The following is a 21,072-nucleotide window of genomic DNA, read 5'->3' as shown; positions in this document are numbered from 1 at the left end:
GCAATAACTGACATTATTGAGGATACTTTTGAAAAAAGATATAACACCAATGTGAAACAAACCTTGCCTAATGTAATTATTTCGAAAAAGTATGGCCTCATACGCAAATAAGCCCATCAATTTGCTGCCCTCATTTCAGACAAAAGAATTAAGTAGATAAAGTGACTTTCATAAAAATATACCTAAGCAGGAGCTAACTGTCAACATAGAAGTTCCATTTACCACGTTGAAAACAAATGAAATGTAGCTTATTTTTTTTATGCTATCAGATGGTAACAACTGAGGTGAGTGCATATTGGAGACATAACTACAAAAAAAATGGCTTCTTTTTAGGCTCATCCTTTTAATTGCCAAGTTTTTCAGAAATGCTATATGATGCATGACATCTTTAACAGTAGGATAGATGTTTACATATCACTGAGCAATACAATTTCTCATCCTTAGAGTAAATGCTGCAGGCATACTCCTAATGACTGTGACACCATAATTTAAACATTTATTTTTTGAGATGTGGTAGTCAGATATTTAATCAAACTCTTAAGGATATATTTGTGATACTGTTTTTTGGGTAACATCATTTAAAATCTGTAGAATGAGTAAAGCAGTGGGCCCCTCTCCCTACTCCTCCACCCACTCTGACAGGACTTCATCTACTCAGCTGATGACATAATTTTTAAAAAGGGCCGGACAAAAAAAGGGTGGAGGGCTGGACAAAATGAAGGATCTGTGCATGAATACATGACACACAGCATTGGTCCTGCCTGTGTTTTAAGATGTGGACTACACATTGCCATTTCTTAGGACTCAGGTTCCTGGTCCTCAGAACAGAAGCTAACAGTCAGCTTTCATACTGTTTCAGGTTTGTACTGGGGGCAGAATACACATGGACTTCCCTTGTTATCTGACTTTCCAAGTGTAGGTTCTGTTAGTACACGCCCTTTTTCATCATATGAGTAATGTACTCATAGTAACTTTCACATATACACACATCTCACAATATAGCTCAACATGTGTAATATGTATGCATTTTATATTACACATAGGTACATTATGTTGTTTTGTTTCTCTGAAAAAAAATCCTTACTAGTATGCATTTAGCTGTAACCACAGGGAACCAGTCAAGTTGTATCAATCAGTAAAATATCTGGATAATTAATGTCAATCCTTGTAGAAGCTAATATTTTAGAACCGTGTCTGGTGTCAATGTCGCTGATCAGATAATGATCAGATATATAGAAAATGATACCTTATTTTAAATGCCAACTCTACAATGCTTATATATGAATTTAAAAAATAATATCAAGATCTATGTACGTATGTTTCTTGATATCACTAACAATTTAAAAAGTCACATTTGCTTATCACCACTTTGAGAAGATGAAGACTACATCTTCAGACATTTTCATCCCTGCTTTCATCACAGATCTACACACACTGTAGCTACTCACTACTTTTCTCTCTATTATTTAAGATGTTTTATGAGAGTTAAGCTCTTCCAGGACATGCATTAAAATTCTAACACAGCAGTCCTTATGTTCCAAAAGAATGGAGCTAAATTTTCAGCCGTCATTGTTACTTGCCACTTACCTGCCAAGAAGCAGAAACTCTCCTGCTAGACCCAAGCGTCTCATGGCCATGAGAAGACCTCGCACCGTCATGCCTTCGCAGAAGCAGGCTACCACCCGGGCCTTAGGTAAGTGGCTTCTGAGCTTTTTCAACAGCTTGTCGAAGCTCTGCTCCCCAGCGTTGCTGTAGATCTTGTAAGAGTGGGCGATGCAAATCCCTTCCTTAGCTGACATATCCTTGAAAGCCTCCATTCCACTTTCTCCATAGTTACCTGTATGAAAGTGAACATACAAAGAGAGATAGTGAATTAGTTTCAATAGGAAATTTTTTTTATCCTAACTGAGAGGTAGAATAAACTGTTTCTGTACATGCACACATTACAGTGTTCAAACTACAATGTCTTTCTGTTCCTTTAAATTTTTTCTGTTGAAAAAATCAACAGTATTTTCTTCTAGTGTTTCAAAATGTTACAGTTCATCTTATCATCTAACTAGAACATTCTTTTCGAAACTCACTATGATAATACCAGCTAAACCACTTTGCTCTTTCTCTTCCTTTCCCTACTCATCCCAGACTCTGGTTATTGCCCTTTACCTATTTAACTCTCAATTTCTGCAGGAGAACTCTTCTAGATATCACTTATCAGTGAGGTCATGTGGAATTCACAATTCAATGTTTAACTTATTCACACAGTACAATGATTTCCATATCCATACATGTTGTCATAACAATAAGGATGCCAAGTTCTATTTTGGCTTAATAGTATCCCATTGGGTATAGGAACCAAGTGTTCATATGTCTCAGAATATGTAAGATGTTTCCGTTTATTGGCAGTTTCCAATAGAGCTTCAGTGTTCAGTGAACAATTTTCTTTGCACCATGCCAACTTGTGTTCTGTTCACATATACTCACAACATCATACAATGTGTTAGAAAACATTCCTCTGATGCTTTTATTCCATACCATCTCTATTTCCCTTTGCATTCTACAGCTATGGTTTGGATAGAGTTTATCCGTAAGGAGCTCATATTGATATGGTAGAAATTTTAACTGGGCCTAGCAGTTGGTGATCAGGATTCTTTCTCGGGTGGTGACCACTGGTAGACGGGTAAGGTCTGACAGGATAGATCAGTTTCCACTGCTTATAGACTTGTTAATGGGAAAATTTGGTTGATGGGAAAACACAGGTTTTCTTTATCTTACTGCATAATTTAATAATAATGCCAAATATTATCACTGTGTTATTTGGACTTCCTACCTAACCAGAATACTTAAACCTTTTTTTTTTCATATACATTATCTAGCATGAGTTATTCTGTTGTGGCAAAACAAAACATATAAGACATTTTCATTTTTAGCCAAAATACATAGATACAGTATTTTCACACTCAGTGTATTCACACACACAAACGTATAGACCATATACTACATATATGTCACAAAATATGATAGAGTATTCATCTATGTAAAATAGTCTGTATTTTATATCATGTTAATAGTCATGAAAATATTACTTGCCATTCTGAAATGCAAAACATCCACCATATTCTCAACTGAGATATAGCCTTCTAATGAGGAAATGTATTTGTTTTTGAAAAAACATTTAATTTTCAACCTATACAATCAAAGAACAAGTAGCGAGATGGATAATTCTTCAATTTATTGGAGTTAAGTGTAGGATAATGTTTTTCTTCTTTTTTGTTCATTTTTCATTAATATGCAAATTTATTTTAATATTTAATAAATGATAAATGTATATGTACTTTAAAATTTGTTTAAAAATAAATTTGTGTATTATCTATATCAATCAGCATTTGATATGTATATCTATTTTATATCCTTATATATCTACAATTACATAAACATTTCTTGGGCTAAAGGGGTCACAAGCAATGAGTACAAAATCAATCCATTTCACTTGGCTGTCTTTCAAATGGAATGGAAGTGCTTAGACATCTGGCTTTAGTAGTATAATCGGTCCTTTTATGTGGAAAATTTAGGCTTATAAACACATCAATGTTAGTAGGACAGTTAACTTACTGAGTTTACATAGGACATGCATTTGACTCTCCTGACAAAAACTGGGCCTGTTTGTTCTCACTGATACTTTACTTCTGCTAATAATCAGGTCCTGACTCGTGTTCTGTTGACTTGCACTAATTATGTGGATTGGTCTATAATTCTTATCTGAACCAAGAGATATCTCTGTAAATAGCAACACCTTGTAAGCTTGAAGCGGTCTCAGTCTCTTCTGAGGTCAATTAATAATGCATTGACACTGTATTTTATTTACAACATTTCTTCCTTTCCATTTTTTATCTCCACATCCTCCTATAAGCCCTTTCTACACATTTATGACTATTTCCCGTTAATTGTTATTTCATGCACACATGTATTTGTATAGACTATGTATTCCAAAATATAAAAAATATAACCTGTTGAGGTCATATGATATTAATTGTATGTGTGGTTTCAGGGCTGACTGACTGGCACAGAACAACCAAATGATATGCTCTTCCTTGTGTAGGGCCACCCCGTGTTGCTCCCAGTTTTTCTCAGTTTATTGTAGTTTTTTGAGTAGGTTTGAGGCTTTGTGGGCTTTTCCATTTGACATTTGACAACCTTTAAAATCAAAGAAAAATAAAGCTTAAGACTGAGAGTCATCTATGAGATGAATCATACCAAGTCTTTTATATAAGTTATCCCATTGCATTCCAATAATAATATTTTGAGGTAAGTATTATTATTGATATCCTATAGATAACACATTAACTTCCCTTAAGAAACAGACTTATAAATATGAGTAGTGAATAAAGGGCTGAGCTCCATGCACGTCTAGAAGTAAAGATTTCTCTCATCCTTCTTCCATAACTGATTCTCTAGAAGCTCAAAGATCAAGTTAGATGGGCATGCTATATTGGTAAGAAGAAAGCAGGAGTATTATTGCAAGACAGCTCAATTGTAGAATATGAAAATGTAACTACCCTAAAATCAGGTAGCTGAGGGAGATAATATCAGAAGCAGCAAATAACAAGTGACAGAGCAATAGGAGACATCCACTTAAAGAACCGTGGGCCTATACAGATATAAAAGTCAGCAAATAGGAAAATGATAAGTCTTGGCTGTAACATAGATCTGATTTCCCCCACCTGTATGCTCTACCATCACACAAGTACCCTATTCCGATGAGCTCCTCAGATTTTCAGGATGAAATTCGGCATAGTTCTACCTACAAAGAACATAAAGTAAAACATGCTAGCTTGACTCCCAGACCAAACAGCAACAGGAAAGTTGCAAGGATTTCTGTTTATCCCTAGGGTTAGAAGCAACAACAGTCCTCTGTGATAGCAGCAGGTGGACAATTCAGTTATTTTGTAATTAATGTTTAAAGGGTTCTTTCTGGTAAATGTGCCAAGAGAACTAAATCGTTGCCTTTACACTATCTGAGTAATTCACTCTTTATTTTTAGACAAATTTGTTTCTCAGCTATTTTGCGTGCAATTTTTCAATTTAACATGGAGTCAGTCACATAAATAGCTTGAAATTAGCCATGATTATGATGTAAATAATAAGAGCCAATCATTCCTAATTAAATAACAAAACATATCTGAAAAAAACTGATCTTTAACATAGTATTTAATACTTTTGTTTTAATTCTGTCTTTACTTATTATGCTACATATTGTATGGAACAAGTTAGTTCAGAGAAAAGATGTTTGTGTTGAAGTAACTTCATTTTAACTTCAGTTTGGAAACTATAATTTCTTCAGCTTTTTCACCTGAAGCAAAATCACGACACTTCAATGTTTTCACTTTGTTTTTGTGTATTCACAAGTATAAGCATATATCTATTATATATCTGTTTGAGGTTGCAGTCCTCCTAGCCTGGATAAAAATAAAAAGGATATAGAACTGTATAGAACTGGCTGAAGGTGCTTGCTGCTAAGACTGAAGACCTACGCTTAATCCCTAGCACCCACATTACAGGGAGAGAACAGACTCCCATGATTCAGGCAACACCGAACTCCAAAAAAGAAAGTGTGTGTGGATGTGACTTTAAAAGTTCAGACCATACATTTGTGTAACTTCTCTGAGTCACTGGCAGTTGAAGAGGAAGAAGACAGCAATACAAACTAGATATAGAAATATAGCGAGTAATTTTGTTTGATGAATTCAGGAGGGAACTTCTTCACAAAGTGCTTAACATAGGTCACGTTTCAGAGTGTGAGGTCCGTACATGATGTTATGGCTCCTATGTCATCATTATTGTCATTTCCTGAAGATAGGTGGCATAAGCTTACCTACAGCTCATGCAATTATCTATTGTAATTCTCTAAATACTAAGTACTGTGCTTGATAGGATGATACAAGGCATAATCTCACAGATTTATGAATGAGGTGTTGCTGCAGAGAAGTTTATCAAATAATTTATTGCTTGTTAATATAAGACCTGCATTTTAAACTTCTGACTTTAAAATGTCCTAACTTGCATTCCTTCATTTGGTTTTGTTAGTCTTAAGTCTGGGACAAGGATGGCAGTCAGTTCATCTGCACAGTTCTTCCAAACACATTTCTACCCACAATTAAATGTTGCCTTCGAAACATATTTCTCAACAAACACGGTATTTATTAAATAACTTTTGTGCCTAGTTTACATTTAGGTAGAATTGTGTACGATTTGCCAAAGAGTCACAGAAGAGGGTAACCAGGAGTGCAGGAGCGAGAGAGGTGGATAACACCATGAGAACACAGCCCACAGAACCAGTGAAGAACAGGGCATAGGGGCTTACAGAGACTGAAGCAGCAGTCTCAGAGCCTTCCTGAAACTGTGAAAAGCCCTCTGCACACATTCTGTGGAAATTTAGCTTGAGGTTTTGTTGGACTCCTACCAGTGGCAGAGAGGGTGACTTTGAATCTTTGGTCTGCTTGTGAGACCATTTTTCTAATACTGAGTTGCCTCATCCAGCCTTGATCTGAGAGTTTGTGCATAGTCTTATTGCATCTTGTTCTGTCATTTTCAGATGATATAACTGTTAGGATTGCTCTTTTCTGAAAGGAAGGAGGAGCACTGTATTTAGGGGCTAGGAAAGGTGTAGAGGAGGGAGAGGAGCCTCCAGTCAGGATATAATAAATGAAAGAAGAATAATTTAGTGAAAAGAACCAACATTTAATTCTAAGTACCTTCCTACAAAATACTCAATGTTGGATTATAGCTTCATATAGACAATGTTCTGTATGATAAGAGTAGGCTTTTGGAAAAAGATGCTTTATTAACTAAAGTTGGCTTCTTACTGATATTGTTAGGCTAAAGCACCATGTAGCTTTTGAAATTAGGACTTCTATAGTGTTTATGTTTTAATTGCCTTGTTAAAGTAGCTTAAATTTAGATTTGCAATGTAGTAAATTACTACTCTTTTTCTTTAAAATATTTTGGAGACTTTCACTTTTCTCCCTCTGGCTTTCTTCCTAGAGGAAAATAAAATGTTGAGATAGACACCGTGACCCAGATTCTCATGCTAGCCCCATAAAATTCAACTTTTCTTTGGCTTTCTTGTAGACTGTCAGGTTTGCACCTGAAGGCTGCACTGCCTGTATCATTAAGAGTGATTCTATTTGAATAGAAGGGAATACCTCCTTGTGGGACTCTGTGTCAATGGGTCGAATGGACTTGGGAGATGTTGACTTTGCTTCTTTTTTTGCTCACTATTCATCTCTAGTACTTGATTCTAAGTGGTTATAATGACAATGCAGACATTGTTTTATGTCAACTGAAGATGGAAGATCTTTCACAATAATGCCAAAGCTTTGCAAGCTCAACAACCTTTATTGAAAAGATGTCTGTTCTCTGACTGATGATCCCTGGCCTGCCACCTCCTCAGATTTAGATTTGTTTTGTGTAGGTCAGTGATTTTTTAGATTTGCTCAGTACTGAACTTTCCCCAACAACATAGATAATAGGGATTCACTTTGGGTTTAGGAATAAGCACAATAAATTAAATTAGGCTTCACAGTTGTTTACTTGCCACCAGACTGAGTTTTATTTAGGAATGAGTAGCTAGTACCCATTTTTTGTTAGAGCCATGGCTTTGCTGCTTCTCATCTATAGTTCAGCCCCGTCCTACCTACTATGGTAGTCTCTGAGTTTATGTGATCAGTAAAAATTTGACATATGCATAATCCAAAACACATTGCTTTATCAGTTAAAAACAAGACATTTCAAAGATATATGAAGGAAAAACTAAGGTATCATTATATTTTATAATGTTGATGACATCCCAAAATGACAGAGTTATAACAATGATTAAATTACATACACTTCTAAAACCAATACAACCAGTTCATTCCTACATGTCTTAAGTTATTTTCATGGTTAGTAAATATTGAGCTTTATGCACATAATTTAGCATTCTAATGTTTCAGGGAAGAATCTCAATTCCTTAGAGCACGAGATCATTTGAGCCTTCCAAAGAGCAAGTGTCTAGTATTTCTAATTAGCCTCGTTGCCTGCCATTGTTCTATGTATATATTTCATATTGCAGACATAATAATAACAATAAGTAGATCAACAAATGCATATGTTATTTTTAAACTAAGGAATGTATTATTCTGACAAAAAATATGAGTGACCATGGCCCAAAGACACAGCTCTATTTTCCCTGAATGGCAGCCTTATTATGGACAATCTTTACAGATTCACAGAAAAGCAATTCACGGATTTGTGCATTTATATAACAATTAACTGTGTACAGTGTGCTATTAGGCATCCCAGGTGATACACAGTTATCTTTCTCTGAGATATTCTTCTATATGCTTATTCCCTTTCTGCTCCTAAGGACACGGAATTTGCTAATTCTGTATTTCTAAATATGCCAGCTTTTGTGCACTCACTCCAAGTACTTATGATAGTTTTCATGTCATACTCTAATGATGTATTTGACTAAGAGAATATGTGCCAATTAAAGTGAAGTGTGGAATTTCAGTTATATGTTTATCAACAGAGCTCTCATATGTATGTCTTTAAGTATGCAGACTTTAGAAAATAACCATCAAATTCTCACTAGTCAGTTGCTATTCAATGACAACAGTGATCCAAATTGTTTGAGCCTGGCTGACAAATTACAGACAGTGCAGCTTAACCGTAAGTACCTTGGACAGAGTAAAGAGTAATTGGAGTTTTGTTAACTTACAGTTTTGTTTTGTTCTTTTTTTTAACAGTCTTTAAAAAACCACTGTGTTCCTGAGGGGGATTACCTCCCCCTGTATATGCTCATAGGGTATCAAGTCTCTTCTTGGTAACCTGCTGTCCTTCCTCTGAGTGCCACCAGGTCTCCCTCTCAACTGTGGAGAATGTTCTGACCATTGGCTAGATCTGGGTAGGGGTTTAAAGTTTACCGCCTTATTGTCCTTGGCTGGTGCCTTAGTTTGAGCGGGACCCCTGGGGACAGTCATAGAGGAGGGGAATAAGGGGAAAATGGGAGGGAGGGAAGAATGGGAGGATACAAGGAATGGGATAACCATTGAGATGTAACAAGAATAAATTAATAATAATAATAATTTTAAAAAGCAAATATAAAACAATAAAAAAAATCAGTAACAACAACAAAAAAACCACTGTGGGTGTGTGTTTGTGTGTGTGACATGTACTAAAAAAAATCCACAGAGAGGGATGTTTTAGATTTTCCTTTTAACCTTTTGTTGGCCATCATTTTCCAGGCATTTTATAGTCTGACTCCAGCTTCTAACTCTGACAATATATATAGAATCTTGTGAATAATTCCTACTTTAAATTTATTTTGTAAATGTGCTTATAGAAAACATTATACTCTATGCTGACTTTATTTGAAAACTGGCTTGTGACATAAAATAGAAACAGACATTCGTCATTGAGTTTGCGCAACCTTGAAATTTACAAAGCACACTTTATCTTTTTGTTCTGTTAATGTTTCTTAGATATTCTTCTCAGCGATTTAAAACTAAACCTGTTCGTTAATGGTGATGTGTTTTCTAAGTGTTTCTTCATGTTGCTAGAAAGTGTGCGTGTTTTTGATTTTTAGAAACAAAGCCCTTGTTGCTGTTGACTTGTTGGCACTCCACAAAGCAAATTAGAAGAAACATAACCTCTGTCATCAGGAACATAACGGCTAAAACATCTTGATTGGATTCACCCAGTGTTTTAATGGAATCACTCATGGTCCAATTCTCCTGTCCTCATTTTGCTGTTGATGAAATCCCCAGATAGTATGATAGTGTTGGTTTTATCACTCTGTAGAACTAATGTCTGCTGTTTCCCACACTCCATTCCTTTAATCACACCTCTGGGATACTAGAATGCATCAAGCCCCCTGAGATTACCTAACACACGGGAATAGCAAGTGAGTCTCTGAAACATGTTGCTGCTGTTGCAGTGGCTTATTTTCTCTCTTTTACGCAAATATCATTAAGTCTGCCCAAGCCTCCTGGGGGCACTTCTCAATGAGAGGAATCCTTCAAATGGAATTGTTAGTCCTGACTTCATACTGTGTAGGAATGCCAGTTTCAGGAAATTCTCAAGTTTGGGGAACTGTGTTAAATTGTGAGACTGAAGAAAACAAAGAAATAGCCACAGCTGTCCTTAATTGAGTTTAGTAGATCATTCTTATTGCTAACAGCAAGGTTTTTGCCCCTTTTCTCGGAAGTCTGTCTATTACTTCCACTTGTATGCATAGTTGCTTCTCCTATCTGTAAGCACCAATCTCTCTGTTTATTTAATTAATACTTCGTAGTGTATTTATTTTGCACTTAATACTATATACATTTCCATTATACTTGGACTTCTCTGCCCCTGATCTCAGTGTTTATTTACGTAAAGTACTCATCAGCCCATTCAAATTCAAGGAAATATATAATATTTTGTATGTTTAAAACTATTCATTCTCTTCAAAACATGGAGTCAAAGTGGTTATCAGCTCTCATTCCTGCCTCATGATGAAAAGAAACATCGCATCATCCTGGAAAAGAGAAAGAGATGAAGGGTGACGGTTCTGACATTATCAGACCACTAATTAAATTGTTCGTTGCCACAACTATATCTCAGACCTTTATGATTAGGTTTAAAAAGTTTCTACTTTTTTTCCCTTTTGTTTTTATACTATACTGATATTGTCTTTTTGCTCCAGAGAAGAGACAAGATAGAAAAAAAGCCAATTCCACAGGCACATTAGAATTTCAATTAGGCTACAAAAGACAAAAAGAAAGCCATTCTTCAATAGATAAGATAGAACTCAAGACAAGGTACTGAACCTTATCCTGAACAGTGGGAAGAGATAATGGGTATGGATCAGGGATGTTGCTATCATTACTTTTAGAATCTTCTCCTCGTGGGTGAACAGTGCCCTAAACAACTAACCCGCAAAAGCATTTCAAAGACAGGAGAGTTGCAAGCTACTCTTACAAGTGGATAATAAAATTATTTTAATTCTAAAGCATGAATGCTTCAGCATGACAATATTACTTTATTTAAGAATATATTTTGGCGGGACATGATGTCACATATTTACAACCAGCACTCAGGAAGTAAAAGCAAGCACATCTCTGGTAAACAAAGGCCAGTTTCATCTAGACTTCCAAGCCAGCCATGGCTTCAGAGTAAAACCCTGTATCAAAACAAATAAACAAATCCACTACAAAAGAGGAGAGAGAGAGAGAGAGAGAGAGAGAGAGAGAGAGAGAGAGAGAGAGAGAGAGAGAGAGAGAGAGAGATTCCAGTGGGCTTGGTTTGTGTTTCAGTGGTCTGGTCTTGGCTACTGACAGTGTGGGTGGGCTTCAGTTCAATTCACAGTGCAGCAAATTGGGGCAATGGCCTTAAAGCGACAGGAGACAAGAATACAGGATGAAATATCCTGGAGGAGGCTACTAAAGAAATTACAATCTGAGGTAACAAGGTTCTTGCTCCATCTCCTGCTATCTGTCTCTCCATTACCCATCTCCCTCTCCTTCCCACTTCCTCGCTCCCCTACCTCCCTTGTGGTACTAGAAATGTTATACAAAAATTCTTCTTCTGCTGTGCATTTTCAGTGAAAAGGATGTTTAAATAGGACACTGTTCACATAAATAGAGTAGAGAGGACAAGTTGAAGCTGTCTCCATAGTTTCCAGTTTGACAGACCAACTAACAGATGGTATGGTTGGGAAGTCGAGCTGGTGTTTGGCAGGAAAGATGTGTGTTTCACCATGGACACATGGCTTAACGCTAGAAATCTGCATAAAGATGTTTTAGATTCAAATGTTAATCAAATACCAGAGCTCTAAACAGCCTGAGCAGTAGATGTAGTACAGTTGTCAGAGAGATTTGAAAAAAAAAAAAAAATCCATGAAACTGAGTAGAAACAAGACTGGAAACCTAGACTATAGTGTCACTTAGAAAAATAAATGATTGGATCTTAGAAAGTTTTGTAATAATGACTTGTATAAAATATTGATAAAATAATAGAACTATTGAATACATCTAAAATTATTGGAAGTCATATTTTCCTAAAATAATTATGTATATGCACCCATGTGCATGTCTATGTACCCATGCTTTGGTACATATAAATGTCAGAGGATAACTTTCAGGAGTTGCTTCTTGTTTCCAGTTTGTTGAATCAAGGTCTTGTTTCTGACACTATGCTATGTACTCCAAGCTAGAAATATTGCAAACTTCCATATGAATTCCCTGTTTGCACTTCCCATCTTGTTTATAGTGTTCCGGTATTATAGATGCATGACACAACATTGGGCTTTTTATGTGAGTTCAGGGGATACAACTCTGTTCATCAGGCTTCTGTGTGTACACTTTTATCCACTGACTGTATCAATCCTTGGTTAGTTATTTAATAGTCTCAATAAATAATAAAACTAAAACTTATTGACATTAAGTATTTTCCTATTCCCAATACGAGCAAATTGAAACAAGAATATTAAATAACTAACCCAGTTCTAATATGTCAGACTGGAAAAAATAGTAGTCTGTGTTGCCTAATAAGTGGAAGAAGATGGATACAATAGTGAGAGATCTGGAAATGGCCTTTGCTGTGTTTGAAGGGGGGGTGGAGTTCAGATGGGCATATAGCAGCCAATGCTTATGTGAAAAAAAGGTGAGTTTGCATGAAAGAAGGTCACCAAGCAACTTCAACAGATACATTTCAATGGACTTACCATAAAGCAGTCTTTAGAGCACACAGGCAGGATAAAAATTTGGAGGGCAATAGAATATTACAACACGTTCTAGAACACTTCTAGAAGTGGACAAAAACAGCAACTAGTCTAAATCAGGTACATTAAGATTACAAAGTTTAAAAGATATAAGTAATATAATCAAAGTCAGAAATCTATAAATGTTAGGAAAAGTCACACTAATGAAAATTTAAATCATTTTTCCATTATATTACCCAGAGATTTATAAATCCAAGTATCAATATGCTATTTAAAAAGACTATATCTTCACTTAGCAAAACATGAGAGTGGCAGAAAGGAACAGTGAGCACTGCTTATGACCCCTGCAAGACTCTGTGAGAACAGTAAGAGCTGTGTTCCAGGAGATTCCACATGAGCTTATACACCAAGAATAATCTGAGAGGAAAGCATATCAAAATATCAAAATAGAGGAAAAGTGGCCAAACATAATGTGTACCTTGTAATGAGATAAACTCAGTCATTCACAAATTCCAATACTGAGATATGATGCAGTTCAAGGCCTTCCATTATATTTTATTGGACTGTGTATTCAAATGGGTAACTTTCATAATAGCATAAGGTGATGTGATGTTTTATTCCTCTTTTAAGTTTCTATAATTTAAAAGAAAGATCCTTTTGGCATAGATCAAAATAATTTCACATTTTAATTATATTATTAATATTAATGAAAGTAAGAGAGATAATGTAAAATATTTTAAGCAAACCAGGCCTCTCTTTCTAGGAGAAGTATGCTATTAAAGTGTTTTAATTCTCCCATTAAGATGATTTCTTACTCAAATATGTAAAAGTCTAATGAAGGACAGAAATATTTTTCTAGAATGTTAAAATAGGAAAAGAGAATGAAGGAACACATTCTAGGGAGTATAGAAATTCTTTCTTATTTGTCTCATTAACTCTTTAAACAGATGTGAAGCTTAGAAATATTTTGGAATATAATAAATATATTGTTTATTGGATTATGAATATATTGAGATTAAGACAGCTTTTAAACCAAACTTATATACTAATATAAGTTTTCTTAACTATGTTCTTATATATTTGAGCTAGTAATATAAGAGAAAAAATAGGTAATGTTAAACATGAACAATATTCCAAGATGTCATGTGATGTGATAATGTGATGGTATTTTTATCTAGTGACAACACTGAAGGTTCTGTAAAAATCAGGGTGGCTTTCTTACCATATTTACAAAAAAAATTCATGATTCTTTTATTTCTGGTGGCAATGTAAACTTGTACAACCACTTTGGATATCTATTTGGCACTTTCTCAGAAAACTGGCAATAGGGCTTCCTCAAGACCCAGCTATTCCACTCCTTGGAATATGCCCAGAAAATGCTCACCCACATAACAAGGACATATGCTCAACCATGTTCATAGAAGCCTTATTCATAATATCCAGAACCTGGAAACAGCCTAAATGCCCCTCAGTTGAAGAATGGATAAAGAAACTGTGGTACATTTACACTATGGAATACTACTCTGCTATTAAAAACAAGGAAATCCCGAAATATTTGGGCAAATGGATGGGACTAGAGATGATCACAATGAGGGAGTTAACCCAGAAGCAGAAAGACTCACATGGTATATACTCACTTATAATTGGGCACTAGCCCAAAAGGCATGTCCCACGAAAGTCTTCACTTACCAGGAGATTGGGATAGATGTGAGGACATCCTACTGAGACTCTAGGTAAGAGATATATAGGAGATGGGGAAATAGAAGGACACAGAGAGTCCTAGAAACCTACAAGAAGAACATCATGATGGGTGGATCGGGGCCCAGCGGGGTCTGATCAAACTATTGCACTAACCAAGGACAATACAATAGTAAACATCGAACCCCTACTCTGATCTAGTCAATGGACTGAACATTCTCCACAGTTATGTGGAGAATGGGGACTGACTTTGACATAAATTCTGGTGCTCTATATTTGACCACCTCCCCTTGGTTGGGAGACCTGATGACACTCAAAGAAAGAATAAGCAGGCTACCAAGATGTGAATAGATACCCTATGACCACATAATGGGGGAGGAGGTTGCCCTCAGTCATAGACCTAGGGGAGGGGAATAGGGTGAAAGCAGGAGAGAGGGAGGATACAAGTGATGGGATAACAATTGAGATGTAATATGAATAAATTAATAAAATAAAAGTAAATTTAAAAAAGAAAGTAGTTTTATCCACAGGGCCTTGAAACCCAAAGAAACTATTAAATCGGCTGATTATATTAACAAACAAACAAACAACTCTCTTCTTGCATGAACCTTAAAAAAGTAAATGGGAAATTGCTATCAAAAGAAAGGATGCTGAGGTGTCACATTTTTAATTCACCTTTCATCAGTGTTTCCTGATGGGCTTCTCTTATTGTAGAGGATTATTCTTTGACAAGCAAAGCTACAACATACATACAAACATACATACACACATATACATACATATAGATAGATTATGATTTGACCTTTTTAATTATCTGTGTCTATCTGGCTATACGTCAAAAATTTTTGTTTCTCAATTTTAACTCTTGCTAATGTCTATATAAATTTATAAATGTCTATATAAATTTCTTTGCCTTTGTATACTATATATTCTTTGATTATTTTAATTTTTGTGTGTATATGTATGCATGTGTGCACATGCACTTATTTATGCATACACGTATGAAATACCAAAACTGATATTGGTAGTCTTTTTCTATTATTCTCCCTCTTGTCTTTTGCGACAGAGTCTCACCCTAAACTTAGGGCTCACAGATTCAGCTAGTCTGTCTGAGAAAGAGAAAGAATACACATGGCTCATAGTGTGTAAAAGCAATTAGTGTTGTAAAGTTATACTCATCCAGTGAGTATTTGTGAAAGTGCAGAACCATAAGTAAATGCAAAGGCTAGTCAAAAATTGACAACAAAAATAGTAAAATGATTTAGATGTCGCTTCTAAGAAAATTAAAGAAGGGTTGGGTTTTTATAAGCGATTCTAGGACAATTAGTATCTACATTACATACAAAAATAGTAGCAACCATAAAACCACGCAAGCAAACAGCAAGAACCAACTCAAAATTTGTACTTATATATTTGTGGGTACATAGCTTTATACAGAAATACACACAAATATATATGCATATGTATGTATGTATGTACGTACGTATGTATGTATATACACACATATACACACACACATATATTCAAAGAAAGAGCAACTATCAATTTGAGAACATGCAGAGTGTTGGAGGGAGGATACTTGAGAGGGTATCGGGGGAGAAAAGTGATGGTAGGATGTGTTGTATTTCTATTATAATTAAAAATGTATTTTAAAAATACAAAAAATATGTTAAAAAGAGAGAACTCAACACGAATCTCATAAATTATTAAAAATCAACTTAAAATATACAATACAAATATATAAAAATGATAAAACTATAAATGTTGACAAAGAAATATTACCTTTGTGACTACAGATGGGGAAAACACTTCTCAAGTGTCAAACCAAGATATGACTTATAAAATTAAAATTGACCGATCAAACTTTATTAAAATTAACCAGTTGTGTTACCAAAGATACTCACAATATTAACAATAATCACAGACCAAAAACGTTCTTGTCAACTTCTTTTAAGCCATCTTAAAATATTTGTCTCAGATATTTGGAAATACTGAAAATTCTAGCTGGCACAAAATGATAAGTAGACATGTAAAAAGATGTTCAGCATTGTTAGTTTCTAAATATATTATGAAATTCATCTGTTCTAGATTACAAGACATGTTACAACTTGGCACTATATTTTTTTCAAGAATGATATACAACAAAAGAGAAACCTAAAAGACATAATATCTGAAAATTTTACAAGGTAGACTGCAGAAGACAATTATGTTCTATTATGACGTATTTAATAATCTACCAAAGTTCCTGGACATTTAAAACCAAAAAATTTTGTCTGTGGACGTGATTAATGTGTAGGTAAATGTGAAATGTTTTATGCACTAAAATAAAGTCATAACTCTCCAGACCTAAAATAATGAGTTGTTGGTCCATTAAGAAATAGAGAATAGAGCATCAAAAATGGAAGTCTGTTCCCCCAAACTGTTCTAATTCTTGTGCGAACACTTAAAGTGTGTTTTGCTCTTACAACTCTGAGCCACTAGCCATTACCGGATGTGCGAAATAGAAATAAAGTAAGAAGCCATTTTTGTTGTGCTGTGAAAGCAACAAGTAATATTTTAATAGTGTTTTAAATACAAATCAGATCTCTCTCAGAAATAAAACAAGTATCGTAAAGACTTATTAATAAGAATCTTTGCTTGAGGATATCTGATGTTCTTGGAAATTGGTTATAATACACACGAGCAGGCACGTGCACACACAAACACACAAATTTGCACTAGTAGAATGAACTCTGTCTTGCGTTTAGTCTCTTTTTTACACAATCATGGGAAGATTCTATTTATTGTACTTGCAAATATAATAAATTATGGATTTCTAAGGATTTAAAAACCTTCAGTTGTCATTCAATTCCCTATCAGCCAGATGGTGAGAAGCTTACTGCAAGCATGTTTCATTTTCTTGGGTTGCACATATATTGCCTTGTTTACAAATGAGAGGTTGATGAAGAACTGGAATCCATCAGGACTTTGAATACTATTTTTCAAACAGCCTGTGCTCACTTAATGTCTGTATTACAAGTTGTTATTCTCGCAACATGTTGAACATTTTCATCAGAATTCTATGTGGTAGTGAAAAATGATCATTGATCTTTACTGGGACTAATATAATTTAGGAAACTTGTGAGCCATGTCTATAGAAGGTAATACCCTGTTTACTAAATATTTGTGTCCTAATTGTCCATGGATCAGCGATTTTCACGCCTTTTCTCTTTTTAAATTTCCTTCTTCACTGAGATAAAACAGTGAAATTAAAATTAGTTCAGTTAATAGCCCTTCATGTCCTCTAAGTGGTCGCGTGAAAGATATAAATGTCTCTCATTTTAAATCCAAAGCTGGAAATGATTACCATATTGAGGAAAGCAAATTGAAATTGAGGTGGGGGAGGGGAACCTTAGCACTTTCGGAACTTTGAGAAAAAAATTGTGGAAAAAAAAAACCCCACCTATCTCTTAATGGAATTAATATTGCCACTCCACTGAGGTTCCATTACTAGTGGTAAGAAAACAAAACAGCTTTGTTTCTGATATAGAGGAAGTTCTGGCGGTCTAGAATGAAGATCAAAGTAGCCCAGACATTTCTTTAAACTGATACTTAATCTACAATGAGTCCCTTAGTCACCAAGTCTATGAAATCTTTCAAGAGGGTTAGGAGCTACAAAAAAAAAAAAAAAAAAAAAAAAAAAATTAGGCACAGACTGATTCATATGGCTTAAGGATAATTCTTGAAGAAGAATTTTTTTTTGCTAAAATGAAAGCACAAGATGATGAAGTACATACTGATAAAGAGCTGGAACAAGCTATCTGGATGGTGCAGCAAAGACTAAGCATGATTAATGGAAGTAGCTATGCTAAAGGATTGGGTATCATTCTTCATTAACAGCCCTATATTCCAAGAAGTCTACTAGGACTGACTATCTAGACCGGAGAAACCAATGTATGGCTTGACATGAACAAAGCACAGTATTTATAGACATAATTTCTGGCTGGGCTGCAGATAAAGGGCCTAATGCAGTTGGAGATGTTAAATTGAAACCAATGCTACCCTTTCACCTTAAAAACGTTTGAGAACTCTTTGAAATTAAACTTCTGGTGTCTACCAAGAATATTGGCTATTTACAACATGGTTTGATAAATATTTTAAACCACTGTTGAGAGGAATAGCTAAAAAAAAAAATGCAAGTCTTTTGAAAGTACAGCAGCTCATTACTAATGATGCTGGCTGTTCAATGTTCTCATGAGCCTCAAATAGTTAATGTTCTCATGCCAGGACACTGCCTTTTCCTCAGCCCCTGGATGATGGGTAACTTGACTTCAAGTCTTATTATTTAAGAAATTCCTTTAAGAGTATAGTTCTGGTGATAAATTCAGAAAAAATAAATGAAGATATTTTCTGGAATATATTCATTATTTTAATTTTATTTTATTTTATTTATTTATTTTTTCTTTTTTTTTTTTTTTTTTTTTTTTTTTTTATTTATTATTAATTTATTCTTGTTACATCTCAATGTTTATCCCATCCCTTGTATCCTCCCATTCCTCCCCCCCCCCCCCCTTTTCCCATTATTCCCCTCTCCTATGACTGTTCCTGAGGGGGATTACGTCCCCCTGTATATTCTCATAGGGTATCAAGTCTCTTCTTGGCTACTTGCTGTCCTTCCTCTGAGTGCCACCAGGTCTCCCCCTCCAGGGGACATGGTCAAATGTGAGGCACCAGAGTACGTGAGAAAGTCGTATCACACTCTCCACTCAACTGTGGAGAATATTCTGACCATTGGCTAGATCTGGGAAGGGGTTTAAAGTTTACCTCCTGTATTGTCCTTGGCTGGTGCCTTAGTTTGAGCGGGACCCCTGGGCCCAAATCTGCCTATCATATTGTTCTACTTGTAGATTTCCTAAGAACATTCCTGACACACTAATGATGGTCCAAGTATCCACATTAACAATAATTTGAGAGAAATTGACTATAACACCGTTAATGATTTTTAGGGGCTCAACACATCAATGAGGGAAGTAAGTAAAATATAAGAAGCCAATTGTTGAAACCTCATCATAAAATTAAAAAAAATAATCACATATTTCAGAAAGGCAGTTGCTTGAAATGAAACCTACTTCAAGTGAGTCTGCTACAGACATTTTTCTTTTTTTTTTTTTCTTTTTCATTCTTTGGTTTTTGTTGGTTTTTTGTTTGTTTGTTTTCTTTTTTTGAGGCAAGGTTTCTCTGTGTAGACTTGCTTTGTATACCAGGCTGGCCTCGAACTCACAGCAATCCTCATGCCTCTGCCTCCTCAGTGCTGGGATTAAAGGTGTGCGCCACCCTGTCCGGTGCTAGGGGCATTGTTAAAATGACAACAAATAATTTGAAAAATTATACTAAATTAATTTACAAAGCACCAGATTTGAGATAGAGTCCAATTTGTAAGAGCATATATTAAGTGAAATCAATATCAAACAGTGTTGCATGCTTCAAAGAAATCTTTTAGGAGAGAGTCAATCAGTGCATCAAACTACACTGATTTGTTTTATGACATTTCTGCAGCTACCCCAGTCTTTAGGAACCATGACCCTGCTGAGTCAGTAGCACTCAGCCTCAAGCCAAGACACTGACAGCTAAAGGATTATGACTCGCTGAAGTCTAACATCATGATCAGCCTTGTTTAGCAACAAAATATTTTCTAGTTTTAGTTTATTTTCACCAATACGCTATTGTATACTTGTTAGATGACAGCCCAGAGTTATCACCAATTTTATATGAGCCTGTAAACTAGATGAGAATTGTGTGGCGAGCCTCATTGTGGACAACGATTGCTGCAGAGTTTTGGAACTAAACCATCAATATCAAGAACATTGTCTCATGTATTTCTGTTAATAGTTTTCTAGTGCTATATTAGTCCTTACTTAATTATATGTTCACATTGTGTTATTAACTACAGTGAATAAATGAGCCCTATGCTCTGGAAATATTTTTTATGTATTCATGAAATGGCTTTTTAAATGTTCCTAGTATGCTCCAAATTCCTGATTTTTATGACACCAGTCATTAAATTTTGACCTATATTAGTAACCTAATTTCAACTTTATGAATCTTTAAAGATCTTATTATCACATAAGCCTGGATTCTCTTGAACTGAGTGCCAGGGCCTCACAACATATGGGGAAATTACAAACAAAAACTGACTTAATCTTCTTTAGCCTCTATTTCCCCTCTGTGAAGCAGAAATAACATCTGCTAATGTTTAATTGAGAAGACAAAAATCACCATGTAAACAGTCAGTTTGACGAACAGCTGGTATACTGCATATGTTCAATATATATATATATATATATATATATATATATATATATATATATATATATATATATGTCCCCATAACATTTATAGTCCCCTAGAATTTCTAACTCCTTGAAATTCATGTAAAAAGAGAACGTTTTCCATTCCATTAGGTGATTACTTGTGAACTACATTACCGTTATTTATCTGCTTTCAAAAAGGTTTTGATTGTGTGTGTGGAGGATTGGAGAGAGGTTAAGAGCACTGGCTGTTCTTCAAGAGGTCCTGAGTTCAATTCCCAGCAACCACATGGAGCATAACCATCTCTTCTTGTGGGCAGGACACATGCAAGCAGAACATTGTATGTATAA

The 21,072-nt window shown here is 35.2% G+C and overlaps 1 protein-coding gene across 1 annotated transcript in view; it reads right to left on the bottom strand.

The window, feature by feature from the left end:
- Grm5 (glutamate metabotropic receptor 5) overlaps nt 1-21,072 on the bottom strand; it is a 421,703-nt gene that overhangs the window by 247,297 nt on the left and 153,334 nt on the right. The window contains 1 exon segment of the mRNA XM_051148879.1: nt 1,588-1,837. Within this exon segment, the coding sequence (XP_051004836.1) occupies nt 1,588-1,837 (250 nt within the window).

Source organism: Acomys russatus, chromosome 7 (genome assembly GCF_903995435.1).
Source record: "Acomys russatus chromosome 7, mAcoRus1.1, whole genome shotgun sequence".
NCBI classification, from domain to species: Eukaryota; Metazoa; Chordata; class Mammalia; order Rodentia; family Muridae; genus Acomys; species Acomys russatus.
The sequence above is the reverse complement of the archived record's forward strand: the minus strand, read 5'-3'. Positions and strand labels throughout refer to the sequence as shown.